The sequence below is a fragment of the Protopterus annectens genome, chromosome 1.part0 (assembly GCF_019279795.1).
Source record: "Protopterus annectens isolate FY-2018-M chromosome 1.part0, PAN1.0, whole genome shotgun sequence".
NCBI lineage: Eukaryota > Metazoa > Chordata > Ceratodontiformes > Protopteridae > Protopterus > Protopterus annectens.
This window is the reverse complement of record NC_056725.1, coordinates 155747694-155759980: the sequence shown is the minus strand read 5'-3', so window position 1 is coordinate 155759980 and position 12287 is coordinate 155747694. Positions and strand designations below refer to the sequence as shown.

General features: G+C 45.5%; 1 protein-coding gene across 2 annotated transcripts in view; it reads right to left on the bottom strand.

The window, feature by feature from the left end:
- LOC122787514 (transmembrane protein 87A-like) overlaps positions 1-12287 on the bottom strand; it is a 1268634-nt gene that overhangs the window by 811432 nt on the left and 444915 nt on the right. For both annotated transcript variants that reach the window (XM_044054310.1, XM_044054387.1), the window contains exon 7: positions 7272-7307. In XM_044054310.1, coding sequence (XP_043910245.1) covers positions 7272-7307 — 36 coding nt within the window. The remainder of the gene's footprint in view (positions 1-7271; positions 7308-12287) is intronic.

Sequence of the window (12287 nt, the reverse complement as noted above, 5' to 3'; positions counted from 1 at the left end):
CTGGAGTAATAGAGGGGAGACCATCCACCAAGCCAGTTGGTCTTTGCATGATTGAGTGATTATTATCTTGTGAGACATCGGCAGTTACTGAAAGGACCATTGGGTAAAAAGCATCCACTGAAAAATCTGCATGTGAAAACGAGCCAGGGGAACTAGTATGATTGTTGCTGCCATGAGACCCAATGTTTTTAGAACAAATCTGGCCTGAATCCTCTTGCACTGCAGTAAGACCTGCACATGCCGGCGAATGTCTGACACTCTGTCTAGAGGAAGTTTTGCGTACAGATCTTTTGTATTTAATCTTGCGCCTATAAAGGTTATAGACTGACAAGGCGACAATGCAGATTTTTCGAAATTTATTGAGATACCTAGCTCGGAACAAGTTTGGATGGTATAATCCCTGGCTCGCAGTAGCTGATGCCTGGTGGAAGCAGTAAGGAGCCAGTCGTCTAGATATGGAAACACCTGGAATCCTCGCAGTCTCAGGTGAGCCGTAACCACTGCCATGCATTTGGTGAACACCTTGGGGGCTGTGGTGAGACCAAAGGGCAGGGCTCTGAACTGATAGTGACTGGCTCCCAGCCGGAAGTGGAGAAACCTTCTGGAGCGCCTGTCCATTTTGATATGGTAGTAGGCATCCTGAAGGTCTATGGAACACATCCAATTGTCCTGACCCAAAAAGGGTAGAATGGACTGAAGCGTGACCATCCGGAACTTCATTCTTTGAACAGATTTGTTTAACCTGCTGAGATCCAAAATGGGTCTCCAGTCCCCTGTCTTTTTTGGTACAAAAAAGAACTTGGAGTAAATTCCGGATCCTTGCTGGTCTGCTGGGACTGGCTGGATTACCCTTTTTTTAGCAGTTTTGAAATTTCTGGCACGGCTTGTTCCCTTAGACTGGGTGGAACATCTGGAAGGGACTTGGTTGTTTGTACAGGGGTGTGGACAAAGGGTATTTTGTAACCCTTGGATATGATGGACTGTGCCCATTTGTCTTGTGTGAGGAGTTGCCAGGCTTCTGGGTACAGTGACAATCTTCCCCCGACTGCCTCCGAAGGTGGACAGTCGGGCAGCCACACAGGGGTGCTGAAAGGGTTCGTCAGAGAAAGATTCTCTGCTACCCTGATTTTGCGGTCCCCCTCTGCCCCTCGGGCAGCGTCTATTACTGTTTCCTCCTCTGCCCCTGGAGGGAAACTCTCCACGTGTGTCAGGCGTGACTCCCTGGGGTTTCCGAAACCACATTTTCCCACTCTTCTGACCTTTAGGGTATGGTCTAGAGGGAGTAGAAAAACGGACTCTCACGGCAGAGAGAGTCTTGCCTTCCTGCTCACACCTGGTAAGGGTATCCTTCACCTGTGGTCCATACAGAGCCGAACCATCGAATGGGGTATTGATGAAGAACACCTTAAAGGGGTCAGCAAAGTTACATAACCGCATCCAGGCATGTCTTCTCAAAGCCACGCCTGTACCTGCGGCCCTACTCGCCCCATCGGCTGCATAAGAAATGAGCCACATGGAGGAGTTGACTATTGAGTTAAGGGTCGCCAGCTAGGAGTTAATCTTATCTTGAGCCCCCGCAGCTGATGGATCCTGAAGGGTATCACCCAGTTCCTTGAGAAGATCCCTTTGAAGGAGGGTGAAGTGGCACAGATAATTCAGCGACCGCATGGAAAAAGTCGCTGAGGTAAACATCCGCTTCCCGTACCTGTCCATTGTCCTAGACTCTTTATTAGGTGGATGGACAGGCACCGAAGGGTCAGCCAACTCCTTCTTCGTGGCTGCTGCCACCACCAAGGCATCAACGGGGACACCTTTTGTCAAAATTTGTTTGCTGGGAGGGGCTGTAATGAACTTAGTGGGCCTATGGGGAGTTGGTTCCACTGTGTCTGGGGCTGACCATGCCCTTCGAGCCACTACTTCCATGAGCGAGTCGAAGGGTGGAGACACCCAGGAGGTGGAAAGGCGAGAACCAAACGCGTCCAGGTATACCTACTTGTCCTCGGAAGGGTTAAGGGCAGTCCAGTTCCCCCTCTGCTTAAGGATCTCCAGGATGTCTGAAAAAGAGACATCCTGAGAGGGGGATCTTGGGGACCCTTCCGAATCCTCCAAATCGGTATCAGAAGTGAATGACTTGGGGGAGTCGACAGGTTTCCTCTTACATTTTCTCTTCCAAGGGGGCTCCTCTGAAAGATCAGGGGAGGCCTCGGAAGAGGAAGATAGGCCCAATGGGACGACCTGGAGCATCTGTTCTCCACGCTTGGGGTCAGGCGGGTGGGCAGAGACCGATGCAGGCACCATGGGGGGAGGAGCCAAAGGGGCCGATCGAGGAGCCGACTCAGGAGTCAGCACGCTCCTCATGACCTCGAAAGGTGCCCCTATCAGGCAGAGCAGAAGGTCCCCGCTCCAAAGAGACGTGAACCCCTGCCGGCACCGAGAGGGACGGCTCTGAGTCCAATGTTGGAGCCGAGCTCACCTGAGCCGAAGCCCCGAGAGGGAGAATAGGGTCAGACAAGGGTCCGATGCCACTCGCCCCCTCGGAGCAGACGAGGGAGTCCTGGCGCCCAGTTCCCTCCAAGGACGGAACCAATGAAGAGATCGGAGCCGACGAAGGAGTCGAAAGGTGTGGTATCGGCTCTGACGTTTCCAAGATTCGAGCCCCAACCAGCTCCAGCTCCGAACACAAAGGGGGGGAGCCGGAGGAGGAATTGCTGAAGACACCGGGACAGCCACAGTCTGTTGAGAAGGGCTGGTTAACATTTGGGCCAGGGCCTGCGATTTAAGGAGTCTACTGACCACCCTCTCCAAGTCATGGTCAGATAGCCAGGAGGACCGAGAGGAGTGGGACCTATGACTTCGTTCAGACTGGAGCAATGGTGACCTCGGAGCCAAACGAACCGATTCAAGGAAAGGGGACCTTGAATGTTTTCAGCCCAAAGATGGTTCCAACACTAAAGTCGGAGCCGATTGAGGTCTAGAGATGTCGGCTCCAGCTGGAACCGAAGAGGAGGAAGATGCTCCGCCCGGCGATGGATCCGAACTGGGAGCTGACGGTTAGGCGGGCTTTGAGGGTTTCCCTGACTGAGGCTTGGCCGGGGATCCCTCTGGCTTAAGTAAGCCTCTCAAAATAAGCTTGTTCCTACTCTCCTGCAGGACTCTCGGCTGAAGGCGTGACAGACCGAGCAGGAGTCCTGCAGGTGTAGGGAACCCAAGCAATACACACAAGAAGTATGACAGTCTGTCAGAGGCATCTTCTGGCAGCACGAGTCACACTTCTTGAAGCCTGAAACTTTAGTATCCTTAGACATACTGGTAAGGGGATACTAAAGAGAGAAAAAATTAAACTAGTGCTTAAACAAGGCACACGGAAACACTCACACACCCACACTAGTTAAACTACACTTAACAACAACAACAACTATCCTAATAAAAATATACAAATACTATAAGGCTAAACACTACTCCTATGAAAAGCAAAGGGGTGGGGCTAGCCACTAAAGAGAAGAAACAAGGGGGGGGTGAAAACTCTCTGACAAAAAACGAGTTTCCTAGGTGGGATAAACTAGGGGATACACAGTCTAACTACACTAAAAGGGGAGACTATCTAGATATACTAAAAATACAAGTTAAATCTTTAGCTAATAATACAAAAAAAAGGAATAATACGACCTGAGCCAGTAAAATTGCAACCTCGTAGCTGAAGCGGCAAACGAGATCTGGGTATCTAGTGCAAAGCATTGTGGGATATGGGGAGGCCTCGAGCCAGTAAATAGCTCTCGAGCTTTAGTAGATGGCCGAGTCAGAGCCAAGGATCGGCTCCAAACCCAACCAGCAAGAATGAAGGCGAGACAGACAACTTAACATTGTTTTTAATCCCTTTAGTTTTATACACAGGTCAGGCATATTTTTATTAACCAGAGGAGAAGATGTGGACAGTAATTAATATAAAAGAGTTGAATAATTTTACTTGGGAGGGAAAGAGGGCAAGGGTCAAGGAGGATAAGTTGATCCTTCCAACAGAATAAGTTAGTTTAGGATTACTTGATTTGAAGGGATACTTTAGAACTACACAGGCAAGATAAACAACACAAACAGAAAGCTAGAATTCAATGTGGGAAGGGATGATGATAAAACAGGGAGGAAATTCAAGAAATAAGAAGAGAGTAGGATTTTGGCTGTAGATCCTTAAACATAACAACAACCATACACAGTATTACATTTATAAAATAGCAGAAAATATTCTAAAACCTAAGCCAACACGAGAATGGAGAAGCAAGAGTATTCTGACAGGCATGACCGCAATCAGACGTACACTGAATAGGCAAGAAGAGTCTGGAATTCACTGGAGAAAACTGGTAAAGGAACCATGGCACTGGGAACAAATAACTAAACAGAAAATGGTAATTGAGTGAGAAGAGGCCAAGAGGACATTTGGAATACAGGCTGAAGACTGCCTTCTCCTATCGGGGACTGATACTAGAGTACAGGCAAAGAAAAAGGGTAAGAGAAATCCTAAATGAAAGACTTGCTCTGGCTCCCAAATATGGGAAAAAGCCTAGATGATTTAGGATTTTTGCTTGGAAGTGTTTGCATAGGTATTTCTATATCCCAAGTGGACTCCAAAGAATTTTTACTCGGGTAGATGGCAAATGTTGGAGGTGTGATGGAGAAGAAAGCGGAAACTGGGAACATATGTTCTGGGAGTATAATGAGTTAGCAGACTGACAAATCCCTACAGAAGTACTCTGTCAGAAATATTGTTTGAGCAAATGGGTGTAACTACGGAAATGATTTTTTGAGAGGGGATGCAGGATCTGAACTGCCTAGACTTAGCAAGCTTTGTTAAGTTTAATTCTGGTGGCTGCCAAAAAGCAGTTATCTGAAAATGGACATCAAAGTCTAAACCCAATGAAATTGAAGCAAAGAATACTGTAACACAGATAAAACAATTGGAAGCTGGATCTTTAGAAAAGGCTAGGATCAAATTATATATAAAAAATGAAATTGCGGGAATAATACATGCAGAACAATGTTTTGGAAGGCAGGAATTGGTCAACTTATGTAACAGACTGATTACTGTATGAATGTCAACACGTTAACACCATTTCCTTTTATATAAATGCATGTTTACCTATGTCTTAAATAAAGAATTCTATAAAGGTGTTACAAAAAGAACAGAGAACAAGACGAACCTAGACAGGACAATGGGACACAAGAAGACAGGATGGGGAGTAAAAAGGAAGGAATGAGGCAGATGACAGGAGAGGATGACAGACAGTAAAACATCTTAAAGCATGGCTACAAGGGTTAGCAAAACAAGAAAGTGAAGAAAATGGAAGAGGCAGCCAACACAGAGAAAGCAGGTAGACGGAAAACAAGGTTGAGGGTGGGGAAAACAAGGACGGCTCTTTAAGGAAAGACATAATCTGTGGTGACCTTTCAGGAGGCAACATCAGATGGACAGGAGTGAAATGTACAGGGCAGGACAGCTGTCCAAAAGAAGAGCATGAAAAGTAAGGTGGACCAGATAGTGAATACAAGTGTAATGCAGAGTCAAGGGGGATTAGGAACAGGAGGAAGGGTGACACAGCCTTGAAGCAGTACAGGGGATGTTGAAGAGAGATGACTTGATCAAAAGCAGTATCGGGTAATGATGAGAGCATACAGGATGAAAGAGTTTGGTAACCAAAGAAAAGGGGGATGAAAATTTTGCCTACTAAAAGAACAAAACAGAAATTAACAGAAGACAGCAGAGAAGAAAGGCAAAGGGAAGTGGTGGAAAAAAGAGTAGGGAATAAGGAGAAAAAGAGGCAAGGAAGTCAAGAGTGGATAATAGTAGGCAGGGTATGCAGGAAGGCTATTAGATGTAATGAAAATGAATCCATCCATCCACAACCCCTTTTTCCCATTTTTTGCACATGGGGTCAGGGTGTCACTTCAACAATGACAATCACCTACAGCAGAGGCTTACACCACCTGGTGGCTAGCCCTGTTGTGGAAGTAAGAGACAATAAAGAGACTTAAGAGGGCTGGGGAGTGCAACTGGTGGAAAAGATCTGCAGGCAGATGGGTTACAGCTAGAGCAGAAAGTGAAACAGAAGATGGGAAGACAAGTTGGGGACACCAAAGAGGGTTTTGGTGACCAAAGTTTTCAAGCACAGAGTAAAGTACGTCTTGGCCAAATAAAAAGAGAGAGCAGATTACAATGAAACCAGTCTAGGGACTTGGTCCCACTCTCCCATGCTTTAGTCTAAGACTGTCACCAAGGGAAGGGGTGGGTACATGTTGCAAAAAAAGCACAAATGACTATCAAGAGAAATCTGAGGTGATGTCAGACAGGTGGCAGAGAGATGTCAGAGTAGGGGGCTGAAGGTAGGATTCTTAAAAGTGTTACATGGCTACAAACCAGACATGACAGAGTGACATGATGCAGCTGCATAAAATCATATCAGTGGAAATGTGAAGAGTAACCCTCACCGGGATGGACATTAAGGAGGAGACAGCATGTGCAGCTGGCAGTAGGGGCCAAAAGCTCCTTAGACGACTATAAAAAACATTCTTCAGAGAAAGTTCCAGCCCCTAGGAATGGACTACCACAATGGAAGGTGCAGAATAAATCTACAGAGATATTCAAAGGACAGGACTTGTACAGAAGGGTGAGGGGGTGGCACAGATGGAGGAGAGGTAAAATGTTTGATGCGCTTAAGCAGTAAACCATATATGTGCTGTCATTTACTATTGCTGGCAAATACAATGTTACCCTGGCTCCATTTCTGCAACCACAAAATGTCATAAACATTAAGATTGGGGGTAATAATTTAACACTCAGTTTTAGCAACTGGGCAAAGCCTACTATGCAATGGTGCCTCCAGGATTGACCTTAACAGGTTAGTCTGGTTAACTGTTCCTGTTGTGGATATACAGTTAACTTAGAACAGGTTACAGTAACTCTCATACTATATGGCAAATTCACAACTATACTTTTCTTGCCTGACATCATAATGCTTTGAAATGCTACTGAAACAGAAAAAAAGGGGATACTGTGTTCACTGTGTCTGATCTGTACTACCACCTTCAAACAAGCCAAATGTTTCACTTAATAGACCATTTTGAAGCTTTTCAGCCAAATTACGCTTAACACAGACTGCTAATGTACAACAAACAAACCTGACCTTTTCTATCATACAGAGTTATAAGTAAGTAAGCTACAAAAAATGTTATGAAATGAAATGTGGTAAATCAAGTTTACTTTTGATCTAAGGGAAAATACTCACATCTGATTCGGCATCTCTTTTTGACTTTACTGCCACCTGAAAAGGATTAGAAAAAATCCAGTTACTTAAGCTTGTTAAACAGTTACATTAGCTTTCACAAGTCAAAAGAAACTAAAATATTACAAACCATTTAATCAACTATCCTCTCACTCTACAATACCCCAGCTCACTACCATTAATTCATGTTTTCCAACACAATAATACAAACACACGCTTTCATTATAACCTTTCAGATACAATACACCTACCTACTTCCTCCTACTATGCACTAGTTACCAGCCTAGATGCATCATTACAGTAAAAGTTTGGTTTAACAATTATTCAGTCAATGTTACTTGCATCTTCCAGTGTTCAATTTATTGTGTTCCGTTTCCAAGACTACTACAAACAAGGGTAATAGTTTATCAACTCCTTACATGCATGTTGAGCGTCTTCTGATGAGAAACTTAACTAAAAAAATGGATCTCTGTGGCTCACCCTGTGAAGGCTGTCAGCCTAGCCAGATAGAATTTTGGAGATAATGCTGTCATCTCTAAATATTAATGTAATCCACAGGCCTGTTGTCTAAAATGGGGAAAAATAGTGTTACATGTGGAACTGAAAAAAATGTAACAGTGCACACTGCTGTAAGGAAGCTAAGTCAAACATTTTATGACTGTCTTTGATCTTTAAAGTTGGCTCCGGACTGTGTAGATGAAGGAATTCTTGCTATTGTTTTAAGGCCAAAGTTAATGGCCAGAATTTTCATGCATAAAGGCCCTTTATTGCTCTGGTTTCTGCCCAGAGGTGAAGAATGTAAATGCAGCTTGTTAGCCTGGGAACCCAGGGAAGTGTGAAGAATGATGTAATATGAACCAGGAATGTGATTTTAAAAACAGAGAGAATCAGAGAGCATTAAGCACTTTTGTCTTGACCATCCAACTCAGCACTGTCTTGCTCGATATGCAAGTTTTATCTTAGATTTGTGTTTTCTCTTAGAAATAGCTAGAAACTAGAAAGATTAGACTAAGTGTTTTTCTGTGATGTCAGAACGGAACTACTGAATTATTTTAAGTATTTCTCTGTGATCTCTGAACTCTTGACTAGCACTATATAGTAAAAGGTATTGTCTTCTGTTTTGACTATTTGTTATTAAATATTTTTAAACCCTTTCAACTGTGGCTGTTTTACAGAGATAATTTAAGCTCTTTAGAGTACCTGCATGCCTTTGGTAAAATTGTACAAAGCTACTCCAATAGCTTTAGCCATGGGCTATACTATCAATTGGATAATAATATTGCACAGTAATAACTGGACACCCTTTTAAGGGCCTTGGAGTAGCTGATAAATATTAGTGGGTGGTGGCAAGTGTACTACCTTTCAGACTGGGCAGAAAAGGAGCACAGCTGAAGAACCTGTGCCAGCCTTCCCCAGGAGTGTCTGCGTGGTTGTATAAACTCTTCTCAAAGTGTGTGTGTGTGTGTGTGTGTGTGTGTGTGTGTGTGTGTGTGTGTGTGTGTGTGTGTGTGTGTGTGTGTCAGCTACCTGGGCAGGGACACGAAGCACTGGTTGGACAGTGAGGGTGCTGGAGGTTCTGGCTTGCCACTAGGCTGAGGTCTGGACCCTATAGCTGTGCCATTAGGGAGTCTTATTGAGGACCTGAAGAGCAAAGGAGCGACCAAGCCCCAGACTGATTGTGATCTCTGTGTGCACTTAGGGGAAATTACACTTTACTGTGTGTATTTGTTATCCATTCCTCCTATATGAGACACCCCTCACTGGTGTTAGTGGTGAGGACTGAGGCTCCTTGATTGCTGGGGAGGGCACGGGCATCACACACCCCACCTATGCTTCAATAAGTTTTTAAAAAATAAAGTATAAACCACTATATTCCACTCATTGCTTACATGTCTAGCTCTGATTTCTAATGAGCATATAAACAATGCAGGTAAAACAAGAAAAAAAGCTGGAAAACAGCTTATTGTAAATTAAGAATTTGGATGGGATTTTTACATAACACATTTTTAAAAAGGTTAAACTAAAAAGTAATCAAATGTCTATAGCCACCATGGATTATATCTTCTTTCTTTAGTTTGTTTACCAAAGTATACACTGATCACAACAGACCATTTGAGACACAGCCCTGGTAAAGAAACTCACAAAAAATAAAACAAATTCACCGAGTAATCACGGGAGGTAGCTAATCCCATGGAGAATAGAGGTAATATGTATTAAGAAGTTATGTACTCACCATAACGTTCCATCTGAGTAGGTAGCTTCACTTGTCTGCAACCTGTGGATCTTGGATCCAATATCGGATCCGAGCCAGCAGCTTGTTTCATAGCTAATGGATCCGAGCTCCTAGCTCCTCCCCTCACTCATAATCCCCTGCCAACCCTCCATGACCTCAGATCAAGTTTGCCCATCAATATGTACCCAAAAAGAATATTCCAACTTACATAGATCCGCTGAAGGCCAGGGGGAAGGAGGGGAATGGTTGCAGACAAATGAAGCTACCTACTCAGATGGAACGTTATGGTGAGTACATAACTTCTTAATCTGAAGTAGGGACTTCATTTGTCAGCAACTTGTGGAACAGAGTCCCCAGCTACCTGAATCTTGGGTGGCCATCATGGAAGGATATTGCGGAGCACCACAGAGCCAAAGGATGCTCTCCCTCTAGAAATCACGTCCAGTTTGTAGTGGTTAATAAAGGTATGAGATGAGGCCCAAGTGGCTGCCGAACAAATATCATCCAATGGAACTCTAGATTTGAAGGCCGCAGAAGTAGAGATGGAACGAGTGGAATGTGCGCAAACTCCTTCAGGTGCGGGTCTCCCAGAAGCTTGGTACGCTAGCAGGATACATTGTGAAATCCAGCGTGATAGAGAGATTTTTGATATTGCTTTCCCCAAATTAAATTTGGCAAAGGAAATGAACAGCTGGTCGGATTGTCTGTGACCAGCTGTTCTATGAGTATAAAAATGTAGCTGCCTATGAACATCTAATGAGTGCAGCTTCTACTCTCCTTTATTCTGATATTTAGGAAAGAAAACCGGTAAATTTATGGATTGATTTATATTGGTTTCTGATGCTATTTTGGGAAGGAAGGAGGGATTGATCCTGAGGTACACTCTGTCCAGATGAAAGATCAAATAAAGAGGCTTCACAGAAAGAGCTTGAAGCTCCGAAACTCTTTTCACAGAAGTAATGGCTACAAGGAATGCTGTTTTCCAGGACAAGTATTTGAGATCTACTGAAGCAGCAGGTTCAAAAGGTGGAGCAGTCAGGGCTTGAAGAACTAGTGAAAGATCCCAAGGTGGTACGGCTTCTTTTATAGGGGGTCTAAGCAAAAAGGTGCCCTTGAGAAAGGTTTTACACAATTTGCAGACATCAAGGGCTCTGTGTCATGTCCCACATGATAATGGGAGATGGCAGCCAATTGCACTTTGAAAGTTGAGCAACTAGCACATTCCTGAAAAAGTTCGGTTAGAAAGTCTAATATGGATGGAAGAGGAGTCGTAAAGGGATCTAGATTATGATGCTCCGCCCAGATGGAGAAACGTTTACATTTACTGCGGTACACTTTCCTGGTGGAGGGCTTATGCGCTGCCACAAGGATGGCTTTGACTGGTGAAGAGATACCGGGAGTCCTAACTAGGAGTGGAACTGGAGCAACCAAGCAGTCAGCTTCAGATTGTCCAGATTTGGGGTCGGTAAGTCTGACGGATGGGAGATTAGATCTGGACTGGGATCCAGAATCCAAGGGGGATTCACTAGGTAAGACCACAGGTAAGGGAACCAAATTTGCCGAGGCCAGAATGGGGCAATGAGGATCATCCTGCTCCCCAATCGCGAGTCTTTCTGTAAGAGTTGCAGCATCAGGGGTAGAGGAGGATAGGCATAAAGTAGACCGGGTGGCCAAGCATGCACCAGAGCGTCTCTTGGGGTTTCCCCTGGAGGGGGAATTAGAGCTAAGAAATTGCCGCATTTGGTGTTTGAGGGAGAGGCAAAAAGATCGCAGCAGGGTTGTCCCCATATTACGAATATCTGCTTCGCTACTAGTGGGTTGAGAGACCACTCGTACGGGGTAAGAAGGGTGCGGCTGAGTTTGTCCGCTAGGATGCTGGCCCGCCCCGGAATGTGCGTTGCAATCAGAAAGGGGTTGGTGGAAATCACCCATTCCCACACTCTCATGGCTTCGCGGCATAGAGGGTAAGACCTGGTTCCCCCCTGTTTGTTGATGTACCAGACAACCGACATGTTGTCTGACTGAATTGCAATCGTTCCTACGGAGAGGAGATTCTGAAGTGCTTGCAGCGCGTACAGCACCGCTCTCATCTCCAGAACGTTGATATGCAGGGTGGTCTCTGTATCGTTCCACGTGCCTTGGACGGTCCTGCCTGAATAATGCCCCCCCACCCGAGGCGGGAGGCGTCCGTGGTCACTGTGGCGAGAGGGGGAGAGGTGCAGAAGGGTCGGCCCGTATGGAGGTCCGGAGCATGGAGCCACCATAATAGAGCCCTCCTGCAAGCCTTGCTGATAGCAATGGGGTGATGGAGAGGAAAAGACAGAAAGGACCATTATACTAGAAGGGTCCATTGCAGTACCCGCATGTTCAGACGGGCGCATGGAAGGAGCGTTATCACTGCCGCCATGGAGCCCAGCGCCCTCAGGACCAATTCCGCCAGTGGGGTCTCTGATTGGAGGATGGCCCGCACATGAAGTTGCAAATTCCGTAGTCGTTCCGACGTCAGAAAGGCTCGTAGATCTCTGGTGTCTATTTTGGCTCCTATGAATTCTATGACTTGTGTCGGGGCCAGAAAGGATTTGTCGGCATTGATGGTGATGCCTAAAAGTGGGACTAGGCGGAGAAAGAGATCTCTGGCTGAGCAAAGTAGATGCCTTGTTGGGGCGGTCAGGAGCCAGTCGTCCAGGTACGGAAAGACCTGTATTCCCTGGAGTCGCAGGTGGGCCGCAATCACTGCTAATACCTTGGTGAACACCCTGGGGGCTGTGGTGAGGCCAAAGGGAAGG